General features: G+C 33.2%; 3 protein-coding genes across 3 annotated transcripts; 1 reads left to right on the plus strand and 2 right to left on the minus strand.

Moving 5' to 3' along the window:
* Positions 1–2,571: 2,571 nt before the first annotated feature.
* Positions 2,572–8,394, minus strand: LOC132757920 (radial spoke head protein 4 homolog A-like). Its single transcript, XM_060749418.1, has 9 exons — positions 8,128–8,394; positions 7,366–7,555; positions 6,119–6,397; positions 5,376–5,544; positions 5,010–5,107; positions 4,527–4,668; positions 4,131–4,240; positions 3,576–3,835; positions 2,572–3,357 (listed from the first exon to the last, which is right to left on the minus strand). Exons 1-9 carry the CDS (start codon positions 8,217–8,219, stop codon positions 3,129–3,131), a joined length of 1,569 nt encoding a protein of 522 aa, XP_060605401.1. The 5' UTR covers positions 8,220–8,394; the 3' UTR covers positions 2,572–3,128.
* A 76-nt stretch (positions 8,395–8,470) lies between these two features.
* LOC132757919 (putative uncharacterized protein DDB_G0271606) lies at positions 8,471–24,677 on the plus strand. Its single transcript, XM_060749417.1, has 8 exons — positions 8,471–8,621; positions 10,857–10,984; positions 11,783–12,418; positions 13,885–14,070; positions 19,891–20,086; positions 20,682–20,827; positions 21,515–21,576; positions 21,936–24,677. The coding sequence occupies exons 2-8, from the start codon at positions 10,897–10,899 to the stop codon at positions 22,983–22,985; spliced, it is 2,364 nt and encodes a 787-aa protein (XP_060605400.1). The 5' UTR covers positions 8,471–8,621; positions 10,857–10,896; the 3' UTR covers positions 22,986–24,677.
* Positions 15,993–18,836, minus strand: LOC132757921 (uncharacterized). The gene is made up of 2 exons (XM_060749419.1): positions 18,335–18,836; positions 15,993–17,821 (listed from the first exon to the last, which is right to left on the minus strand). Exons 1-2 carry the CDS (start codon positions 18,534–18,536, stop codon positions 16,521–16,523), a joined length of 1,503 nt encoding a protein of 500 aa, XP_060605402.1. The 5' UTR covers positions 18,537–18,836; the 3' UTR covers positions 15,993–16,520.
* Positions 24,678–26,040: the final 1,363 nt, after the last annotated feature.

Here is a 26,040-nt window from a genome sequence, read left to right on the forward strand (position 1 = left end):
TGGTACAAGTCATGAAGACTTAAATTCTTTAAGGTTTATTAGCCATACAAGTTTAAATAATTCACCAGTAATTAAAACATCCCTCCAATGATAAATATAAAAGCAGAGATACTCAAACCTGTATTCTTGCAAATCAGCCAAGACTTTCTACTGTAACACGGGTGCTAGAAAAAACTAGGCTTACATTCTCTGTACCTTTATGAATGAATTGTGTTTATAGGATGTTATGAATGGACTTGTAAATGCATACACAACTATAGAAAGGTATAAATGAAAATATAAGTTTTCGATATTTCTTTCTGGAATATGATTTAAATTTATTATGCAAGATCAAATACTGGCTATATTCATAGACAGGAATATTTTGCTCTTGGGTAACTGTTAAGCGGAAACTTGGCAGACCGGGAAACTTGGCAGACCGTTAACAGTTACCCTCCAGCTACATATATTCAGCTCTGTATAGGCAGCCAGTGTAAAATTCTTATTTGCCAACCTTGTAAGTAATAGCCTTGATCAGTATACTTTCACCTAAGATGTCACACTGGTCATTTCAATTAGACATGCTGGACCAGTCATTAAAATTTCCAGGTAAAATTTGTACAAAAATGAATGTCTTATCATCTATGGTCAAAGAATTTCAAACAATGTTTATTCCATCAGACAGCTGGTCAAAGTTTGAGAGGAATAAGACCTGAATATGCCAGTTAGACAGTATGTTTATAGCTTTGTACAAAATTGCATGATGTTGTTTTTTTTTCTGTAGGATATGTAATCTGTAATACATCAACTTTGAAAAAATCACCAAGTTCCTGTTTTTTATACAGTGATCTGGTAGGAATAGAAATCTTTTACAAAATAATAAAAAAGAAAAAGGAGTTTACATTTAAAAAAAATAGAAACATGTGTTTCCCATGTAGGTTGAGAGTCATTGTGGAGCTACCAAAAACTTTATCTTAAGGCTTATAAAGCAATCAAACTCACGAAACTGTTTCTAAAATCTGGACTACTTTCATAGAAAGACATGTAATAAAATACTACATATTTGTCAAGTTACTTGAAATTTGATTTCCAACAATGTAGCAATGGCAGACTGGTTTTAAGTGCAAAAACGAGTGCACAGTCTGCTATGAGGAGGAAAAACAACTCGGCGTACAAATCAATCTATTACGTGCGTCTTATTGAACGACTTGTGTCATCTATTATTAAAAGTTAAGACAGTCTTAGATTGGTAACATTCATCAACAAGAGCAATACAGTATCTCCTCTAGTGTTAAAATACTTTCAATTTCCAGACAAAAAATTCATCCTCTTCATCAAGTAGTGGCCTAAGGTCTTACTTTATTTGATTTGGCTTCAAACAATCCACTGTTCTAGTTACATAATGATATCAACTTTTCACTTCATAAATATCACACTTGTACAATCTGTTACTTTTCTTCAAGAAATTGACAATGTCCTGATGGAAGAAGAAACATGTGTTATGTCTGTGGTCAAAGGTCACAGTGAAAATTCTTGAGCTGTTTATTCATTACACAGCTTTCTTAATTTTCTTCATTTGTTCTTTTGAATAAGAAGTAAGCAATCGATCAGTTCTCTTATTAATAAATGAGTACAGAGCACCTGTCATATTTGTGATAATTCTGAGATCATATAAAATACAATGTCTAGTTCATATACTAGAATAAATGTTCAGCAATGAACATCATGAAAATGTTTATTTTAAAATTAATAAAATCTTTTTTATTTATACATTTATTATTTTAAGTTTATATACCTACAAGTTTCCTGACAACAGTCATCTTCAAGGGAGAAATTATATACATCCAGCTCAAACTTCTTGGTATTTACACCAGTTTTGGGTGACTGTGGCAGAGTAGGTAAGGTTGCCAATATCAAAACACTTGCTCCTCACCACTGTAGGTTTGAATCCCATCAGCAACTTTTGATTCTTCCATGTAAGGGAGCTATCCAGCTAGCTTATGGAAGATGGGTGGTTCTACTCAGCTGCCTGTTCATGCTTGAAATAACGCATGGTGCTAGAGGTCTTATTCCACTTATAAAGCTGGAGAGTCACCTTATGGCTTATCTACTATCTACTGCATTAGTGCAACATAAAACCCAACAAAAACATTTCTACATTAGTTCTGTATGTTCTTCTGGAAGAATCTACTCAAGCTTTTCAACACATCTGAAAAGCAAACTCATGCAAAATTCCCAATATATTTTGTTATGTGTAAATAAATATATCTATGCTGTAAATGGTGATTCTTTATGATCAGTATTTTTTTTATTTTTTTGTTGGATTATTTCTTGTAATTGCTAATATTCAACATTCAAAAAAGTGAACAGTTGAATAAGGGGAATAACTGTTAAATAAAAATATATTTTCAATATGAATATTTCTCTCCCTTTGCTCATAAATGCTGGACATAGGAATATGGACAAACTATTTGCCCATTTTGATTGTGTTCTATTTGTTGTTGTTTTTTTAAAGCATGTATAGAAAAGCTCCTTTAACATTTTGCTTTACTGCTATATCTGTTGTGTTTAGTTCACATAAAATAACAAGGATAATTTTTCATTTTTTTTTATTTTAATTCAATATTTCCATTCATAAATATATTATTTTAGCAACAATTGTCAGACTTGGAATGCTGGTACAAGAACGTATATATTTCCCTGCTCTACACTGAAGCAGTATTCTTTACAAGACTGAGGGAGGGAGAAAATAGTCTATCAACTTAAATAAACTTTTTAAACATTTACACAAATGTTACCGGACAAATAAACATCATAATATCACAGAAATGCAATGCTCATTCTTACATTCAATTATAAATAAGAACATTATATATGAAGAAATGAATAAGAAAAGTATTAATGAATTGTTTCAGAGACAACATTGCAAATTCCAACTCTGCAATCATCTCTTCTACCATTTCTAAGTCTGTTGGTTTATTTAATGGAGTATCTATCTAGTATTGCAGTCCTTATCATGGAATCTTACTCAATTTCATAAGGCACTTTACTCCGTCAAAATCAAGAAAAATGCACAGTATTTAAATCTCGTAATATTTTATTCAATACACAGAATATTCATTTTTCTTGTCTATGAAAACAAAATGTATCTAGTCCTCATCGCTATTTTCTTCACCTTCCTCTTCCATGTCCTCAGCAGCTTCCTGTGCCTCCTGGCGTGCCGCTCTCAATGCTGCCTCCTCCTCGGGAGTTGGATCCTCGGCCTCCGTGATCTCTGGTCCACTTGGGAACTCTTCAAGTATCGCAGGTGGTGCTGCTGGGCTGTAATTGTCTTGTGAGTACTTGTGTCCCCAACCAATGTAAACATTCTCAAATTTCCTAAAATAACAACAATAAATTATAATATAGTGAAATCCTCTCTTTGTGTTTGGAGTGCCAGTTTTATTAAAACTTTCCTTACATGTAATAGAATACTCTCACAAGTAACAGAATCCAAATTGTATCTAAGAGATAAATTTGTGGATTTTTTTATTAGTGATGACCTCCAAGTTCAACTTTTTAGATAATTGTGAAACAAACAAACTTTGTGTACTTACTTTCCAGTGGCGAAAGCATGAGCACCTGGCCAGAGGTTAGAGTGTATGCAGGCAATGGCATATTGTGGAATGAGGTGGGAGGAGAGTTTGGCTGTCCATGGAGGCATGTTTCCTATCTCAGTATCCTCTGATAGAGGTGTCAACAATGGTGGACCAGTCTCGGGTTCAGGCTCGTCTGGTTCCTCTCTTTCCTCCTCCTCTTCCTCATCTTCAAATTCATCCTCGTTCTTCTGTACCGGATTCCACCAGACACAACGACCCTAACAGGACAATATGACAGTGTTATCATTAGCACTTACAGCATCAGTTTCAACATGTTTGACAAAATACTATTGTACAACAATATTATAATATAATTTCAATTTATTATCAGCACTTCTTTCATGTCATAGAAATAATTCAGAAAATAACCATAACAATATTGGAAAAATCTTCTTTTTTTCATTTCTATGCATTTCAAAAGGCAGTTCAAGAAAAGGATTTTGGAATAGAGTGTATTTTACACAGCATAATAACAGACAATGATTTTGAAGAATTATTTAGGTATAGCCTTACCTGTGGCAGTATATGTTGTACATGATGTACCCAGTTTGACAATGTTGGGTCTATGAGCTCTTTTACAGGGATTCCCTCAAAGTCAAGATTCTCTACAAAGTTGTCACGGCCTGAAAACAAACAGATCATAAATACAGTTGTCTATAAATATTTAAAGGAAACAATATGGCATATATCTACATTACACAAGGATTCAGAAATTTTCTTGATAAAAAACAAACTTAGACAAATCAATTAAAAAGCACATGCCATATGGTAGAATGACTACAACAGTCTAATACACATGTATTATAGAATGACTAGAGAAATTTATGTCTAATCAAGTGTAATTAAATGAATGTAATATGATTAAATATCATAATCTTCACACTGAGTTAACAACAGTGGAAGTTTTACCTTCTCCTTCTTCTTCTTCTTCCTCCTCCTCATCAAACTGATAGAAACCTAGAGGTGAGATGTGGGTACCAGCTGATATACGAGCAATCTGTGCCCTCAAATAGTTTGACTCATTGCCGGGAAACGGTGGGAAGCTTACAACCTTAAACAAAACAAGTTATAACTCTATAGGTAATATTCATCAAATGAAACTGAAAAATATCAATCTGATTTTGCAAAAAAAAATGAAATAAAATAATATTGGTACTAAAACTGATCATTAATAATTAGTTGTTTAAATACAATTGCAAAACTTTCTAGTCTGCTTCCTGGAACTTATCAGTACTCAGGTGTTGTATAAGGAAATAGTGATTGTGACCGAAGTTTGGTTCGAACTCATGATTCTTGGGTTAAGAGGCAGACACCTTATCCACTAGGCCACTGCTCCCCTCTATCAATAATCTGTCAATAATTTATGAATGTAAACTATAAATAGACACTTACAGGAGCATCAAGTCGTCCAGTAAGGAATTTCTTAATTTGTCTTCCTGATAGAAGTTGTGCTGGTGTACATGCAGGCAGTTTGTTCCATGGTTTACCAGCTGAAAAACATATCAATTAGCATGAAAACATGTAAATGGATCCAACAATGTTCAACATGAAATTGTTGTATAAGTATGTCCTAAAAACTAAGTTCAAATATCATTACTTCAGTGATTTCAGCATATTTAGTTATTTACCGATGGATAAACTGACAGACAATTTGCATCATGCCTTTTGTTTAATCATGTTTGTAATCTCTAAATCATGTACTCAGCATCTGCCTTATTCAATAAAATTTAATCAAACATAAACAGTGAAGAGACTCACGATCATTGCAGACAAAGTATGTTTTCTTGTTAGGACCAGCTTTATCCTCTTTAGGAACTACTGGTGGTGGTTTAAAGTCAGGTTTGGGAGTGTCATCTTCCTCTTGCTCCTCTTCACCTTCTTCTCCTTCTTCTTTCTCGGTCTGATCTTCATCTGCATTCTCCTCAGACTGGAATAATAGCAGATGAGGATATTAATATCTAATTACAAAAATAATAGATATAGGATGTATGTCCAGTTCAGTGTAAGATCAGATTATATTTCACTGACTGAGCACCAAAAGATATACTTCACTAGTGGTGCAGGCACAAGTGAAATATGAGCTTTTAGTGTTTGTGAGGTAAAATATATTTCGATCTTACACAAAATAAATTTTCTTTTTATTATATACAAAGAAATGTTTAAAAAGACATTTTAACCTTATACTAAATGAAAATTGTGCTAAATAATAATACAATGTGACATCATTTACGACGTCACATCATTAAGTTGGTTTCCAGTACTATGCACACTTGTATTTCACTGAAACAATGTAATCGGCTAGAATTCAAAACAGTGAAAAATATCAAATTGATAATTTCACTGTTTCAAACAGTGAAATATCCTCTATATATTTCACTGATATATTTCTAAAAATCACTTAAAAGCATGTAATAAATGGATTTCTATAGATTGATATGTGATCAGATATTCATTTCAAACTTTCAATTTAATAATTTCATAGGAAATTTAATCAGACCCACCTCTTCTTCTTCTTCTTCCTGCTCCTCATCACCTTCTCTGTACTCTACCTCTGCTACATAATAATTTTGCTCTGTTCCAAAAAGTTTACCCCAGAACCTGACATGCTGAAGGTTATGTGTATCTACCAGAGTTTTTAGTGCCATCCAAACTCTGATGACCTCTTCTCTGTTCAGACCAACTCCAGCTTGTTCAAAGTAGAAGCAGAGTTCCATGAGATTTGGTAGTGGAGTTTCAGCATCTTCATCTTGTTCTTGGTCACCTTCTTCTCCCTCTCCTTTCTGTATATACAAGTAAAATACATTACAATTTGTATGATGTAGTGTAAAAAAAAATCATTTAATGATTTGAAATATGCTACAGACAATATGTTTCATCATTAAAGCAATGACATAATGTCTGTGCGAATTAGAATATCTCATGAATGTAAATATATGCTAGCTGATAAATTAACATATTATATGAATTACAGGTACTTATATATACTTTTCAGACATAAATATTATGTAAAAAACAATCTGAATAAAAGTGTTGGGCAAATGAAAATTTATGATCTAACACTTGACATGCTGTCTAGCTATATATTTAACCATAGATATATAATGTGCTCCTAATCCTTTTGAGCTAGTTATTATTTAACAGAAATACAAACAATATGAAATATATTTAATATTAACTAAGCATTTTATTGATTTATAGAGATTTCTCAGCAGGATGATATGTGATTGCATATATGTGAAACAGTCTTAAAACAGGGTTTTCATGATTAACCGATTGGCCATCCAAACCATCGGTTAAAATGCTGTTAAAATTGGTTGTATTTTCAGCCTGTATATTAAAGTATCACCCTTAACCCTTGGCAAAATCAGTTGTTTTCTTTTGAGCATCTGTTGCCTCAGATGAAAATGAAAAACCCTGTTTAAACTTGTCAGATATGATAATTGTGAAAAGAACAATATTTCACAATGGTCAATTCAAACTTTAATAGTGATCACACTATTGTAGATATGGTTGTGATAAAGCTGAAATATGATTTTGCTTGATTTTATATGACAGAACAATGCAAAGTTTTTAAAAGAATATTACTATTTTGATGTAAATAAAACTAATGAATCAAAGTTTTTATCCATGACAAAAATACTTACAAGTACTAGATTAATATAAATGTTTGTAAATCAAATAAAACACTAACACTGATTAACCCTTATTTATCTTTTACAGCTTTAGAGATGGAAAAACATGGTCTTACAGCAAAAAGTTTCCTTTGAACTTGAGCTAGCGCAACTTCTGTTGATTGATCTATTTTATCTTGCACAGTGTCTACATTTGAAGTGAACTTTGCTCTTTTAGTGTGGTTACTTATATCTTCAAAAACATCGACTACATTTTCTGGTCTTTCATCTAAAATCTTTGTTAAACATGTACTCAGATGGTCATATCTGAAAGCAGAAATAAAAATCATTGTAGACAACACAGAGCTCACTTTTCATTGACAAATAACAAACCTGGTTTTGTTGTACCTTAACACATGTTAGTAATAGCAGGGTTTAGGCATGTCTAATGTAAACATGATGATGTTAAACAGTGAAATTAGTTTTCTAAATTTGTTTTGCTCTAATGAAAAAGTTACCATGTATTAGAATTTTTATTCATATAGATGTAAATCTTGATCCGGCAATCTTAAAACTAACAATACCTTATCTGTATTGAATCACTAATTCACGAAAATCCGAGTAATTATTACAGCCCAGCCTTAGTTAATTTTTTAAAATAAATAGGACTGCTATAAAGAAACAGATAGCCCAGAAAATGTTCATGGTGTGATGTTTAAGGGAGAGGGATCAAATTTTCCTGGTGTGGGATAGCAAATACACCAAGTTGAATCATGTAGAAAAAAATAATAATTAAATTCAATAAACAGTAGTCTACCTGCTGTGAAAATATATGAATTTAAGACGAGTAAATCTATTAACATGATATAAGTAAATATAATTTAATTCAATAAACTTACAGATTGTATCCAGTTTCTGTACTTGTTTGTAATAAATATGCTTTTGCATTTGCATATTCTTGTTCTTTAGGATTTATGCTTGGCGTATCCATGGTTGATTTTTATATCACGATAATGTTCAGTGAATATTTTCTTTCGAGTTACTTTTTAACAATTTATTTATGCAATTCCATTAAAAGAATGCAGACAATAATATCTGCCTGTGTAAATAATTAAAGAATCCTTAGCTGCTTGTTTTCTCGCGTTGCCAAATGTGTAAAGAGCTGTTTCTATCCAAACCTTGTGAAGTTGCTAGGGTAAACATGGAGGTCGTTGGTACAAAACGTCACATCCGGCCAAAATACACAAATATCTATGACGTTTTGCGGAGGTCATATTCTTTTGTACACTTCCTGTATGTCAAGAATTTGGTATTTTGTCAAAAATACCTTCTAACAAGGACTTACCGAAAGCGAATTATATTTATTAGAAATGCAGAAAGAAAACACCATTCGGTAATTATATTAATAAAGGAATAAATTGTAGATTTTGATTGGAATTCATTAGTCATGCTGAAAATGGGTGTTTCTCTGATAGCACAGAAGATTATGACCTCACTTCTATTTTTTCTATAATTTACTAAATATTATAGTACGATCTCTGATCGGTTCAGAGACATCAAAATGTACAAATATAATGTTACTATTGAATGTTGATACTTAAGATCAGATTTGAATATATGCAAAAATATGGCATCTATAGATCTACACAGTAGGCTGTAACTGTTACAGTGGATGCTAAAGATTTTGTCATTCAAAGTACATGTGGCTGTCAAAGTTATTGATTTATGTCAGTCTGCCAACTTTGTACGTTTCAATTTGAATGCAAACGTTTCGTATTGGTTAGACCACTGACTGTCACTCCTGAGCACAGGTGTTTGGTGCATTGATTGGTCTCTACCCCCCCCCCCCCATTACCCACTCTACAAACTTCCTACCTCTCCAAAATCATGTAAACTGCAGTATTTGTCATTTGTAATATGTTTTAATATTTGATATATGTTTTTAATTTCATTTCCGTCATTTAACACACAAAAAAATACAATCCCTATATATTTACTAAATATATATGTTACTATGTATTGTTTTTTATTTTTGGTGAAAATAAAATATTGAATTAAAAACATATCAAATGAAAAATACTGCAGTTTTGGAGAGGAAGGATGGTTGTAGAGTGGGTAATGGGTTGGGGGGGGTGGGGGGTAGTGACCAATCAATGTACCAAACACCTGTGCTCCGAGGTCCAGGGTTCGATCCTGGGTAGCATCCTTGAAATTTTTCAGAGACACTTTGTGTTTCCCACATATTTTTAAGGTATACTTGTAAGAAATCTAGGTAATATACACTGGGCATGTAAAAGGACCAAGGGATCTATTCAATAACGAGCTAGGGACTGGTTCCCGGATTCCCTTGTATCTCATAGCTGTTTCTCAATTCCATGTATACAATGTATACCTGCTTAGTGTTATCGTTAACGATTTTGAGCCAGTATTATGTAGATGTAGCATATCAGAATTAAATTACTTTTAATTGTGGTGACACTTGGCTGCTGCCAAACCTGGGCTTAAATTCTGCAGCCCTTAGCTCTTCTAATAGATATTTGTATCCTAGCACATGTTCAGAATTCAATGATGTAAGTGTTGACTTTGGAGGGTTGCCATTTCAAGCTGAAGAGAATCAGCGAGTTGCCGATTCGCCCCCAGCTCTGCCAAAAGATGTTTTTGAGCTTGGCTTATATATTTTAGTGTCAATGCACTTATCGGCCAACTGGCCATAGTGTACTCCCTTTACAAACACTGAATTGCTGTCACTTGGTTGTTAAATATCCTTTCTTTGGGCTTGGCAGAGATATTTATCTGTCAACATATTTGATAGTTGATAAAGTCTAAATTGCATAGAGTTATACAGTATAATGTCATTCAATGACAAATTATTTAAAAAAAAAACAAACATCACAAAAAGCGCATATATACAATGTGTCTTAAAGCTGAGTGCCTCCACATGAGCCAAACAAAATAATAAATCATCAAAACAGATACAATTTTTGGGAAAAGACCTTGCAACTCAGTAGGGGGGAAAAGGCGCGAAAAATAACATTTTTTTTTGGAAAAAATACTATACTTTTTGTACCGCCATAATCTGATCTTAAAACTTTTTGACGTAGCCTCTGTTACTTTGTGGCATTGCGAATACTGTTTCATAAAAGATAGTTTAAAGTTTGGAATGAATCTTACAATGTCAGTCATTTTAAATTTTGGTACATCTTTCAGATTTTTGATAATATCATAACCCTTACCCTAACTTACCATAAATATGACTAGACCTCTTCTGTTAATGATTTATACTATCATTACCAGACTTTCCGTAAATAACTAAATATGTCTAAAAAATCCGAGACCTCTTCTGTTGATGAGACAGATGTGAAAATTAACCCCCCCCAACCACCACCACACAAAAAAAAACCAACTTTAATATCAGTAAAGATATAGTCAGTACTTTTTCATTATTAATGGGTCAGGTTCTAGTCACTGTACTGGATGTGAAAGATGCAAACACATTCACTAACTTCATTCACTTGTTACTCTGCTTTACTTACAAAAAAAACTTTAAAACAGAAAATAATCAAAATAGGATAGAAAATGTCTTTTAATAAAAATTGTGTTTTTACATGTTTTTCTCTTTTATTTACAGTATTTTACATAAAGGATAATACAAAGCTACCGGTGCAGATATGCTTTCAAAGAAGAAAGATTCCTCAGGGTTGAATGATGGTATAGCTGGGAAGTATGTTAAAAGAGACACTCCCCCAATACTAAGATGTAAGTTGTGTTTTGTTAGCTTAATCAAGAAAATAGTGATGCTTTCCTACATGTCTTTATGTCAATGTTTGCATTAGTATTTACACTACCCTTGCAATATTTTGTACAGCATTCAAATTACACCAAACACTAAAACATTTGCTTGTTACTTCAAACATAGCTGTAAGATCATAACTAGAGGTCACTTTCCAATCCCCATAATTTTAAAGTTTTACATGCATTATCAGTCTTCACATCTACTGAAGCCACACATGCCTTTGGAGTGAAATATAATTTAAGGTCACTGTAGAAGACTTGTAACTAAGGCATATATTATGTGCCCCATACTAAATTCCATCCTTTTGTGAACAAAAATTTCTTGTGAGCAAAAAGTTTTGTGTGAAAGATCAGTCAAAACTTCTTAAGTTATTCATTTGGATCTTCACAAATGGCTTGCTCATTTCAAATGAAATTATACATTATCCAGGGCAGGGTCTTGTTTTATATCCAGCAGGATTATAGTTGAACATGCTGTTCTACTGACAATTTTATTTAAATATAATGACAAACTAGACATGTATGTTCTTAAGCTAAGATAGAAAATGTGAGTATGAAGGTACTTTAAAATTTGCACAAACATGATATAGATGTAGAATATTGTCAAAACTCACTTTATCTGTTAGAAAATACAGTGAAATCTTACAAAATTGATATACTGATGAGGATTGGCCAGAATGGCTATACCATGATTATGTTATAATTTTATAATTTATTGTTGTTGTTTTTTGTAATTTATACATTATTATTCTTCTCTTGTAGCCTACCATCAGCCAGTGAAACCTCCTACAGGCCAAAGAAGATCTGGAGTTAAAGCTCCTGCCTCATATATACCACAACAGGCAGTCAGTTCAGCTGCCAGCTTCCCCTTCATTAGTAAACCAACAAGTACAAGACCTCAAAGTCAGATAGAAACTGTACCTAGGGAGTCTTTAGTGAAAGTCCAGCGGTCTGTGCCAAGTGCTTCATCTGTGATAAACCATGAGAGACAAACTCAGTCACCTGTCTCTCAACAAGTTCTGTCTCAACCTAATTTGTCAAACCAACAATTAGTCACCTCTCACCCTGTTTCTAATCTTAATACAGATATGCTATCAATAACTAAAGAAATGCATAGACTAAGTGTAGATTCTGCCTCCCTGGAGCAAGCTAGAGCAATGAAACAATTCTCATCACAGTCTAGCACATCATCTGGAATATCTAGTGCTGGTTCCGGTATTACAAAGTCTGGGTCAGCAAGTTCTTTACAGGGAACAAGCAGTAGTAGAAATACTGGTTCCCAACATACAGGTGAAACAGCTTATGAAAGTGCTGGTGCCCCTGGTTCTGCACAGGGTTATCAGCCAGGGTACCAGCAAACTGATGTGCACAGTGGAAATTTCAATGTTGTTCAAGAAGGTAAAATGTTATCACAGCTTATCAAATTTGCTAGGAATATATATGGACATCACAAAACATTTAGTAATAATTCCAAAAATAAATTAGTAATGCTGAAAATGTGAATTTTTTCTTTTAAGTGGTTTTACTTCATTAGTAAACATATCCTGGATAGATAAAATGCAGTGACACAACCAGTTGCTATGTGAAATATATTTTGATTGCTAGTATTAAACATATTTTTATACCCCTGCACAACAAAGTTGTAAGGGGGGTATACTGGAATCAGATTGTCCGTCCGGCGTCCGTCGGTTTTTTCTTGTCCGCCCAATAACTAAAGATTCCTTTGACCCACAGTCTTCATATTTGGCATGCAGGTTAGTCTTGATTAGTAGATGACCCCTATTGATTTTGAGGTCACAAGGTCAAAGGTCAAGGTCACAGGGGCCTTGACTTCAAAAAGCTTGTCCGCCCAATAACTTAAGATTCCTTTGACCCACAGTCTTCATATTTGGCATGGAGGTTAGTCATGATAAGTAGATGACCCCTATTGATTTTGAGGTCACCAGGTCAAAGGTCAAGGTCACAGGGGCTTTGACTTCAAAAAGCTTGTCTGCCCAATAACTTAAGATTCCTTTGACCCACAGTCTTCATATTTGGCATGGAGGTTAGTCATGATTAGTAGATGACCCCTATCGATTTTGAGGTCACAAGGTCAAAGGTCAAGGTCGCAGGGGCCTTGACTTCAAAAAGCTTGTCCGCCCAATAACTTAAGATTCCTTTGACCCACAGTCTTCATATTTGGCATGGAGGTTAGTCATGATTAGTAGATGACCCCTATTGATTTTGAGGTCACCAGGTCAAAGGTCAAGGTCACAGGGGCCTTGACTTCAAAAAGCTTGTCCGCCCAATAACTTAAGGTTCCTTTGACCCACAGTCTTCATATTTGGCATGGAGGTTAGTCATGATTAGTAGATGACCCCTATTGATTTTGAGGTCACCAGGTCAAAGGTCAAGGTCACAGGGGCCTTGACTTCAAAAAGCTTGTCCGCCCAATAACTTAAGGTTCCTATGACCCACAGTCTTCATATTTGGCATGGAGGTTAGTCATGATTAGTAAATGATCCTTAACCTCTGATTTGGCAGGGAGGTTGTCCTTGAGTTCTAAATGGCCACTGTTGATTCTGACAAAGTGGTATGCGGGGGTATTCACGCCATGATAGTGGCAGTTCTAGTTTTATTTAATTTTCTTGTAACTTTGGCAATGTTGCAAATATGAATGTTTTCTTTGACTTTAATCTTTTATAAACTTAGATATTTACCAGACTAAATATTTGCAATACATCAGTAAAGGAAGATGAGTAAAATGTCCAGTATATTTGATATAATTAAATTTTGATTTTTTATATTGAAAATGGATGGTTTGACTGGTACTTCACTGAAATTGTAATCTACATGTATGTTTTAAGTATTGTATCATTTTACAGAACAAGATGAAGAGAGTCAGTATGGTGCAAGTTATGGTAACGAGGGCGGTCAGGTGTATGATGATAACTATGAGATACAACAATACCATCAAGATATCAGAAATCATTACGCCCAACAGAATATTTCTACTCAACAAACATTAGGTCAACCACAGAGTTCTGATGTACATACTGTTACAACTTCAGGTAATAATTCAACAACAAACAGTCATATATATGTTTCAGACTCAACAACATACACATGTATATGTATGAATATAATAATTATACTGGGTTTAGACTTTGATTTACCCAACTTTTATACTAGATATTGAATGTTAATATTAAAGTGAAAAAGTAAAATATTGTTACATGGTCCCTATTGAAATCGCATAGTTCTGGTAAAGTTTAGGAAAACAAAATGAAAGGCATTCAAAAAACATGTATTTAGCTCATGGTCAAGGTCACATTTGTGTAATATATTTCATCAACTGCTTGATTGTTAAATCAAGTCGGCGGTTCTGTCATTCCTAGATAGATTAACTTGGCATAAATGTGTTGGACATTATGACACCATGCCACATGTAAGCATCAAGGTCACTTTTGTTTGTTCAAAGTCTTGATATGAATAAATAGATGTGTTTTTACTTTGTCATTCATGAATACTTCTTGAAATAATAATAAAAGAGCAGGTTTTCAGCTTAAAAGTCAAGGTCACGCTAAGACTTGGTAAAATATCATAAAACAACCTTGATCGTTGTATCTGGTCAACAATTCTGTCATTTTATGGATAGATTTGAAAATGATAACTAGGCATAATTCTGTTGCACTTGTCACACAGGAATTCAAAGTTAACAGCTAGAAAGGTGAATGGATGTATTTGGGATGTCAACATTGATGGCTTTTTCTTTCATTCATAATTTTGCATACTGATAATGTTTTATGTTAAATGCTCAATATAGTAAACATGCAGTAAGTCAAAGGCTACCATTCAGCTTTGGGTGCATTTTTAGCTCGACTATTCGATAAGAATAAGTAGAGCTATTGTAGTCACCCGAGTGTCCGCGTCGGCGTAACCACTTATGTTAAAGTTTTGTTGTAATACCTCAAATATTTTCAAAGTCAAATGACATATGGCTTTGAAACTTTGCACACTTGTTCACCATCATGACCCCAATCTGTAGACAGGAGGAGGTAACTGTAACAAGCATTTTGACAGAATTATGCCCCTTTTTTGACTTAGAATTTATGTACATGTTTGCATACTATCTCATATTTTCATATTCTATTGACATCTGGCTTTGAAACAAGTTGAAATATTATACTCTTTTTTGAGAGCATAATAGGACTCTTTCCAAGGCCTATAACATGGATTTAAAGAAAAAATTTGCCCTTTTGTAAACTTAGAAAATTTTACATTATCAAGACTCTTTTACTATCAAGCACTAAGATGTTGCTGTCCTACTGACAGCTCTTGTTCTGTTCCAATATGTGCATACTATAGTAAATTTCACCAAGACAAGGGACATTATAACTTGGAACACTTGATTATCATGACAAAGGGCAATACCCTAATAACAATATATAATAACATGAGTTAAGCCTCATTTAGAATATTTTGTCTAAAACTGGTTATTTAGGAAATCATCAAAGATATTGTACACAATCTTGGCATACTTGGGGACGACTCACTAGGACAAATGACATTATTCAGTATTTCCAGATTTTTAAATTTATTTTAAGGTTGTCTGTTTTGGTGGTTGATTGCTGCAGCATCAGTCTTTGTAGACATGCAAAATATCAATGTGACACTTGGAATGCTTCCATATCAGACAAGACACAGTAGTTAGACAAGGGGCATTATTCTGAAAGCTGTATTTGAGTTATATCCCTCATATATACTTCAGATGAGCGTTGGGTGCTCTCATCTTTAACAAACAAGCACTGGCATTGTCTGTAGTGCTCTTGTATTGGGTTTGAGAGCTAGTTTAATGGGTCATAACAATATTCTTTCCCAACCTCACAAGACAAGACAAGCTTTATTTTGCCAAAACCATTCATACTAATTCAAACCTAGAGATTTGTATTAAACATCAATCAACAAAGATTTTATACAGTCTATACAGTTTATTATAAAAACATAATGCATGCAGAATAATAAGAGTAATTTAATGAAAGACAAGTGAAATACAATAAATATTATATACATTATTTACACAATAGCACAAATAATTAGCACATTTATCATAAATAACAAATTTACATAACAAAACATTAACAATTATGACATATCATCATTGACACAAAATCTTGACACAAAATCTAGTATTAACTAGGAAATGCATTGCAATTAGCCAGTTTTTGTCAGATTTGTCTCGAAATTTACATACACTTTTGAAAGACATACAACATATATATTGCACATGTTACAGAAAAAATGGACTGAATCATTTATCACAGAAAAAAAAATCACAGAAAAATATTTGATATGAAATAATGCCACTTGATTATCACTAATGTCATCATATCACAAATTCAACATTCTGATGGTAGATACACCTAACATGTAAAAATGATCTTAGATATTGTGTCAGTAAATTTACTAATTTGCAAAATAACATAGCACAATTTTAGTTATTAGGTCACATAAATATATATCAACAATATTTGGTTGTATCTAAGATAGAGGAGAGTTGTTGGATATAGTAAGCGTTATCCTTGTCTGGTTTACTGGCATCTCGTGCTAGCTGGTGACATATGTCCATTAAACGACCTTCCATCTCTTTCTTCTGTTTCTTTGGCCTTGTGTTGTTGCTACGGTTACGTTTGTTGGCATACCATGATTTAACCTGTCCCAGGGTAATTCCTCCACGTTTAGCGAGATCTTCTTTTTCAGCTTTAGTAGGGTATGGGTTTTCTAAGTGTTGTTCATACCACTCATTCATGACTTGTAGAGCTTTGTTACTGAGAGGTTCGTTGTGACGACGACGTTTACTATCTGAAGATATCTCACTTTCATTCTTACGTTTAGCAGCTTTTACTGCCTCAGCTTTTGTTTTCTTGGCAATTTGATAATCTGCCATGGTTTTGTATTTTGGACCATTTGTATCAACTAGAGGTTTATGAAGAGTAGATTTAAGATAGCCACCAGGTTGCATTAATACGCTTTCTGATTGGATGTCACTGCACTGAGGTTTTGTTAAAAATCTTGGAGTTGGAATTGTAAATGTTTGAGGCACAAATTGTTGAGGCACATTTTCCTTGTTATTTTGGGGAATGTCCATCATTCTAAGAACTGGTGGAGGCTGAATTGGTTGATGTTGAGGGGTTGATGTTTGTTTTTGTCGGAGATGTTTGCCGTTCCCATCTTGTAGCTGGATTACCGGAGATGCGTTCAAGTCTGAATTATATCCACTATCATGTTTGATGTTATTTGTAGATTTATTTATTGACTCCTCAAATGATGTTGTACAGTTATAGTTCATTGCTAGAGAATGGTTTGGTCTCGGAGGAGAATCGAGTTGGTTGAGCGAGTTGAGAGCCATCAGGTACTCTGGTGTTGAACATCGTGTAAACTCTAGACCGGCTGTGTTCAGGTTAGCTAGTGGATCATGGTGATCTATAAGTTGTTGAGGAGTGTCTGGTCTGTCGAGGAATGGTGTCTGGCTGGGTACAGGTCGATCCCACACATATTCTGGTTTCCATACTGGTGCCCCAATACAGTAGTTCCCGACATAGTTATGAATGTTAACACTTTGATGATATGTGATAGTATTGGGGTAAACAAAGTCACATGATGGGTTGTAATGTGGCTGGTTAGTTGGATATTGATGAGGCACTACAGCTGGTTGAACACATGTAGATACTGGTTTGATAGCTGATACTGGTTGAATAGTGGCTGATACTGGCTGGATAGTGGCTGATACTGGCTGAACAGCTAATTCTGGCTTCTGATGGGCTGAAATAATAATTAATTAATTAGATATGTCAGTTTTTTATTTAAAAAAATCAATGCAAAGTAATATATTATTAGACTGTAACTATGATCAACATAATTAATCTGTGTATTGTTGACATTGACAGACTGATGAAAATGCCTGATCATATAAACAGGCTTATGACATATTTCTAGAAAAATAATAAAGAGATTTTGTTTGTTTATTGAGCATAATATACATGTATAACAGAAATAATCAAATAATTCTTTTTACAACATAGTTTGTGTCACTGTGTATTTTTTTTTTCAACTTTATAAAAAATCAGATGTAGGATGTTCACAGATGGCAAAATTTTAAATTTGATTTTATTTCAACACATGGCTAATGTGCCTTGGTAGCTGTGGATTGGTGTTCAAAACCATATCATTGCACATTGTGATCATAGCATATAAATGTATTCTAAAGTAAATTAAATACAGTTGTCAGGAATCTAGATATGTAAAAATATATGAGTATAGGTGATCACAACTTACCTTTATTATCATCAAGATGATCAAGATCATTATTGTCCTCTGATATAGGAGAGAATGTCCATGAACTAAAGCTCACTGTACTAGATGGTCGACTCATATCTGCCCCACAATCTGTCACATCATTGTCTATAGATGAATATAGATCCTCTAGTGCTACTGAACTCAATTTACAATCAAATGTTAAATCACTCAGGTCCTCCATCTTAGATTATTGTATCAATAAATGGTGATAATTTATCTCGATATTTATTCACAAGTTCCTTTTAATGCACTGTCTATAATCTTTTCCTGAGGTGTTGTTAACATGTACACTTTGTTCTTTGTGTAAAGATATTTTGAATTTTTTCAGTGTCAAAGTTCATATTTAACTAGAATTGGTAATTGTTAAAGTTCTTTCTATTGGTCAATTGTCCACAGTTCAATATTTTGATTGGATAATGGAGTTAGCTTGTATGAAAATTGAGTGATGTATGCAGTGATTCAATGAGGTGTGAAATACAGAACTGTGCACCTTATGATTGTTTGTAGATTGGGCTTGCAAACAGATTAGGAAAGTGTTTACTTAACTGTCAATCAGAAATCAATCATCCATTGACAGATTATCAATTAACTGTTTGGCCATTCATTACTCAATAGTGGGACACAATTCTATCATTTATTACTGATAGAATTATTTTTCCAGGTTGTGAAATTAAAATATAGTAAATTATAATTTTTTAAAGAAAAACAAATATATTTAGATTATTATTTTTTTTACATTTCATTTAGAAGATATTATTATGTTGATCTATTTTTTAATTCAAAATTAATAAATCAATTTTTTATTTTTCTTTACTCCCATTTCTGAAAAAAAAATAGCCTCAGAAAGTATATGATATTTTCATTTGACTTTGGAAAAACATTTGAAAAGTTAAAGTTGCTATTTCAAGACATACATACATATTTAATGATGCAAGTTGTTGCAGGTTCCTACCAGATTTACAGTTATGACCTTACTGTTTATCTAGCTGTAAATTACTTTGAGCATTGTATTGTTATAGCTCTTTATTAATATAAATTCCAGAAGAAAATTTATTCCAAGGAGGGGGTTATCTAATAAATTATCTAAGGCTCCAGATCTTCATCCTGATTGCTTGCTTAAAGGCCCATTATGTCTAGAAGTGCTATATTTTTGATCTTTTAAAAACTTTATCTTTTTGGTGTCTTGTTACAGTTTCCGAAAACATACTCATCAAGACTCATTTGCTAGAAACACAAACTATCATTTGCATCTTTAGTTCTGTTGGTAATCATTATAACTGTAGTTTATTATTATTTTGTATGGAAATCAAAATACTACATTGTTTACATTTTGCTACCTTAAAGACATAACTGCACATTCAGTGCCACTTTTTTCCGCTTTTAAACATGTAACATGCTCTAAATTTGTTATTAAAACATTATTGAACGCATGTTTGCCATTTCTAAAGAATTTTATACATATCGATTTCTAAGGCATAATGTGCCTTTAAGACATATATAGCCTGTATACATGTATATATATTTATATTTTACAGCGAGTTCAAATTTTATGGGTCATGATGAAATGGCATTGCCGACAGGTTGGTCAGTGGACTGGACATTCCGAGGTCGCAAGTATTACATTGACCACAATACACAGACAACACATTGGAGTCATCCTCTAGAGAAGGAAAATCTACCAACAGGCTGGCATAGGATAGAATCAAAGGAGTATGGTGTTTATTATGTGAAGTAAGTATACAATATGCGCTTATTTTCCAACTTTTCAGGATTTTAAAGTAGACTTTCAAATAAAAGTGAAGTACTTTCATGTACCTTTATTTTTCCCTTTTATTAGTAGCACTTTATAATCATATGTAGCATTTTAAAATGACCTATACTGTGTTGGTGTGCCGTAAAAACAATGAAACAGACAAGAGATCAGTTTTTAGACCAAGTAATTTTTAAAGTTCAAGAAAACTAGTGAGAGTAGAAATGTCAGTTAAGTAAATAATCCTTTTTCTGCTGCATTTCTTATATACCGTAGACTTTACGTAAACTGTCCATATCAGTTCCAGGAATATCAAGATGTTTAGAATAGCACTGCGTATTTGTAATTTTACTAATATACTATCTGTTAGATTGACCTTGGCAATTCTTATACCCATTCAATATTTTTACAGTGTTTATCTGAAATAAAAATGTTTAGCTTTAATTTAATCTTACTTATTTGTAAAACAGTACAATGTACAAAATTTTGAGTTATTTTGTTTGTATATAAAAGACGGATTTATTATAAGATATTTTGTAGAGGTTTGTGATATATAAATGTTTAAAATCATTACAGTCACTACACAAAGCAAGCACAATATGCTCATCCATGTTCTACTGTGATGTCATATCAATATGGTCACCATAGCAACCAGTTACCAGTTACATCACAAGCTCAGCCACGTGGGAACCTGGTACCTGCCAACCCCTATCTCAATACAGGTTTGTATATATTAGTAATAAATCATGGTAACAGAAACTGTAAGTTATATTTCCAGTGTATATGTAGGGCTCAACACAACATTCCTTAGTCATGATAGGTTTACAGTGAACCCTTTAATTGTGAATTAAGTTTACAGCATATATGTTATTCAAAACAGATCTTTAGATCCAGTAACACATGTAACTTGATTTGATATTCATTCAGTAGAATTTGGTTCAGTACAATTTGATGAGCCTTGCCCCCTCACTACTGTGGGTTCTAACAGGAACTTGGATGTGAGGAAGCTATCCAGGTAGCTTACAGAATGCTGGTGATTCTACTCAGGTATATTTATAATGCACAGATGAGCATCTGAGGTAAAGCTGGAAAGTTGACATATGAACTATACTGTGTTGGTGGGACATAAAACCCAACAAACAAACAAAAATGTATCAATGAAACTGTATATTAAGATGCTTTATTTGATTATTATAAATATTATGCCATATAAGTATATGCCACGAGGGTAAACCTCCTGACGACACCTTAGAAAATTACTGTTATCCATATGTTTGGTTTCTGGTAGGGAAGGGAAGTAATTCTTCATAGACTCTTATATACTAGAATATAGAGTTATACCCCTTGAAGAAAATTTTGATGTATTTTTCCTGTTATGTGATTCATCTGTTGTTTAAATTTATTGACAGAGATTCCAGAATGGTTAAGAGTTTACTCAAAAGCACCTCCAGAGCATGACCACAAGTTGAAGGTATATTGTTTATATGATTGATTAGTGTTTATAGAAGTTAAAATTCAGACACAATACAATTATATAAGTTATACTATCACAGAAAGTTTAGGAAAGAAGAGAAATATTTTATCAGCTCATTATTACCTCATCTTTTCAAAGACAAAGTAGAACTATTGTCATGACCAACTCAGCAGCATCCAGCACTGAGAAAAGTGGGGCCCACTGCTCCTTGGACAACTCTTGTTCATATGAAATGTAACTTCTTCTAAATAGTTATATTACTCTGTAACTCTGCTATTAATTGTTGGTGGTTGTAAGAAAGGCAAAGTTCATGCTAACAATAACTAATTGTGGTAAATACAATGTTCTCATTTCAGTGGGATTTGTTCCAGTTAAATCAGATGGAAACGTTTGATGCAATGTTGAATCGTTTATGTAAACAAGAACTAGAAAAGATTGTGATGAGTTATGAAAGATATCGAACTGCTTTAAATCGTGAACTTGAACGACGGAGACAAGAAATGCCAAAAGATGATGCTGATAATCAGTCCAGAACAAACAATGAAAAGGACAGACAGACACCTGTCACTAGTGGTGCAGTGCAAGTGTCAAGGTCAAATTCTTCAGCTAGTGTCAAAAGTCAAGGTCAGGCTTTACGTGATCAAACTGTGCAATCTAGTGAGAGTGGTCTGTTCCAACATGATCAAGGTACTATGTATGAGAATGAGAATATTTTACAGATGCAGAGACAACTTCAACAACAACAACAAGAGTTAGCCAAGCAACGACTGTTGGCACAAATGCAAGAACAACAGCAGTTGCAACAGCAGCAACAACATTTACAACAACAGCAACAACAAATGCCTAGTCAGGAGCAGCAGCTGCACTATCAGTATATGTTGCTACGGCAACAACATTTACAACAGTTACAACAACAACAACAGCAGCAGCAACAACAACAACAGATTTCTCCTCTCCACCAGCAATATCAACAACAACAAGCAGCTTATCAGCACCTGCTGCAACAACATCACTATCAACAACTCCAACAGTTATATCAACAACAACAACAACAACAGCAGCCTAGTCAGGCCCAGTATGTTGTTTCTCATCCAAATATTTTGATGACACAAGGTCAAATGGTATCTAAAGCACCGGTTCTCGTCTCACAACAGTCTAACACACAAGTGTCTGGTAACCAGCAGATGTTTTATCAAATGTCAGGCCAACAACAAATGCAGTCCCAGCAAGTTGGTGCTCAACAACAATTACAAGGTCAAGGACTTTTGTCTCAACTACAAGGTCAGGGTCAGCAGATGTTACAGTTGTCAGGACAACAAGTTCAGTTAACTCCTCAACAACAGCAACAACTTACACCAGAACAACAACAACAACTGTTAGCACAAAATATAGAAACAAAAGTTTAGCCAGTGTTTACTTTAAGTCATAATATTTATGATTTATGAGGATATTTTTCTTCAGATTGTTCTTATTATATTATTGTTTGTTTTCAAAATTATTTCAAATGGTGACTAAGTTTTTTTTAGAAAAAAAAAAAGAATTTATTTTTGTAAGGAGACACCTAAAAGAATCTACAATGTAAACTTGTAAAAAAACATTTAAATTGCATGTAAATCATCATCTAAACTCTAGAAATAAGTGCAATTAAAACAACAAAAAAGACATCCATAATCATGTTCAGATATTTAAGTCTTATGAAAGTCATATGTCATAGTCATTGTTTAATTTATCTGGTAATTCACAGTGCACTTTACTTTGTAAGGAATTTAGGATATATTTTTCTATAACCATAATTTTTCATGTCATATTCAGCTATTCATGCACATTATTCTTAGTAATAAGGTTCTAAAACGATGTTTAAACAGCAACAACACATACAGTTTTTCAAAATATTATTATTTTGTTATCAACGCGTTTCGGTGAACAACACCTTCATCGGGATAATAATGAATAATTTTTAATAAGGTTCTAGTAAAGAATAGTTTATAGTAAAACTTTTGATGTCTAAAGAAAGAACATTTTTGTCTTGTAGTTTTTGTGATTATTTGATATACTTTTTTTACTAGAAAGTAGTCTGGGATTTCTTTTGTGATTATGAACTATATATACAGTGCCTATACCACATGACATTTTGTGATCTGCATGGGCCAGAAAACTGGTACAAAAATCAGTCCAGTGACACTCAAAACTTTATCTTATAAATCATAATAAAATTTTAACAAAAGTTATTGAGGGAAATAAATGCTGGACTAACTTTACTATTGGTTTTCGGCCCCACACAAATCATATAAAGTTATTTGGTATAGGTACCATGTTTAATAAAGGGAGACTACCTGTGTTGGCATATAAGCTTCCATTGACATATCTATAGGCTAGTACCTTGCTATATTGATTTATCTCCCTTTAGACATACCAGTTTTCATTCTAGGAATTATTTGATAAAATCAACGTAATACATTCATCTATAAAACATGATTTAAAGTATGAAAATTAAATAAAACATCAACTGTATCCAGTCAATAGTTTATAATTTACCTTTATGATGATTTTCTTCAAAACTTCAAGATGATGAATTTACTGATAATCCATTTCAACATTTCAAAGGTAATAAAAAAGAGAACAATTATGTAAATAATTAAAATGTTTTTTGCCGGCTCGCCACGGCGAGCCGGTATTACGGTAGGATTTTACTGAGAAACAACCTAAAACTCCGAAGCTATCCAAAAATTTAATCGAAGCTTGGCTTCCAGCTTTCTACAAAATTTATCTATCAGGGCTAGGACCCAAAATTATTTAGCCAATCAAATTTAATCTTACATAGCGTCAAAAAACCTTCAATTTTCACGCCATTTTTAAAAATCAGCAAGTATTGTTTTGAGCGCAAAGATATAATGATGATTAAAATGTTTGTCTTTATGAATTCTTTTCAATAAATCATATTTACACTGACTTCTGATTTAGCGATTTCACCTGTTTTCTCTGTAGTAAGTTTTCGTTTGGTTAATTAACATAAGAGTACATCTGGTTCTGTGCATTTTTTATTTTCCTTTTTTCCGGTCATTTTATCCTTTCCGGTATTTAGTGTATGTATTTACTGGCCGGGATCCGGGACGCCCGGGATCCGGGATCGTATAAGATATGGAGGAAAAACCTAATGAACTATATTTGTGTTGATTGTTGTCGTAATGAAAGGCCATTAAACGTTATTTTTTTTATTGTATATAATGAACGTTAAATTTATTTAACTTAGAATATAGATATATTTAGAGCTATTTATTTACAAACTTAAAATGCGGGAATCACAATACTTATAATTATATGCCTAATTAATTGGAAAAATCAAAGACTATTTTCTTGAATTGGTCAAATCCCGGGATCCCAATATGTTTTAAAACGATCCCAGCTTTTCTGAAAACTATATACTTGAACTGGCCACCGTGAGATCTATTTACATTTTAATACGATCCCGGCTTTTCTGAAAACTATATTCTTGAACTGGTCAATTCCCGGGATCCCTATATGTTTTAATAGGATCCCGGCTTATCTGAAAAACATCTTCTTAGACTGGTCAATTTCCGGGATCCCTATATTTTTTAATAGGATCCCGGCTTTTCTGGCTGAATTGATTGACAACTTGTGTTTACTTTAGGACTTGTGCCTCTCATTCCAATACTAAATAACATACATGTATTACAACTTAATTTTGTATAAAGAGACATCTTTATGAAATCTACCTATCTAACATTTTGTGGTCAAGGTCAACAGGCCATATAGTAAATGTGCATAGACATAGGTTCTTCATTCAATCTGTTTACATGCACCTTCATATATACTCATACTCATCTTGGTTAAACTGAAAGAACTTTATATGTCACTTTCAGTCAATGAGTTTAAGATTTTGAATTTACTGGCCCGAATTCCAGTTTTGAATTTATTCTACTAAATAATTAACAAAATTTTCTTAAATTTTTAAATTTACACTGGCCTGAACTTATATACACTGGCCATCGGGCACCGGGCCAGTGTTGACGTCACTTTTATTTTGATGTTCGCTGAAGTCTCTTCAGCTAACAGAACTGTCATTTTTACATTTAAACACACCCCTTGAAAAAAATTACGAAGCGAGTCGCTACTAGCTTTTTTAAAAGCTAACCTTGTTAACATTTTATTTTAATGAAATGAAAGATTTCTCAAGTTGAATAACACTTTGAGGTTTTCTGACAGGATGGGTTTTTAGTGGGTGGGGGGAGTGCTCAGCATAACGTTTACATGTAGTTATATTTTTGTGTACAGTAACTTAGATTAAGTTAGATATGTTGAAAGTTTGAAGAATGTTGGGAGAGAACCATTGATCTCATTTTGTATCTATTACTGATTATGTTATAACTGATGATGACATTTTATAATTATTATTATTATTATTTTAGTGCTTTTTTCAATTTGAATTTTTCTCTTTTGAAT

Source organism: Ruditapes philippinarum, unplaced genomic scaffold (genome assembly GCF_026571515.1).
Source record: "Ruditapes philippinarum isolate M1 unplaced genomic scaffold, ASM2657151v2 ctg730_1_1_1_1, whole genome shotgun sequence".
Classification (NCBI taxonomy): Eukaryota; Metazoa; Mollusca; class Bivalvia; order Venerida; family Veneridae; genus Ruditapes; species Ruditapes philippinarum.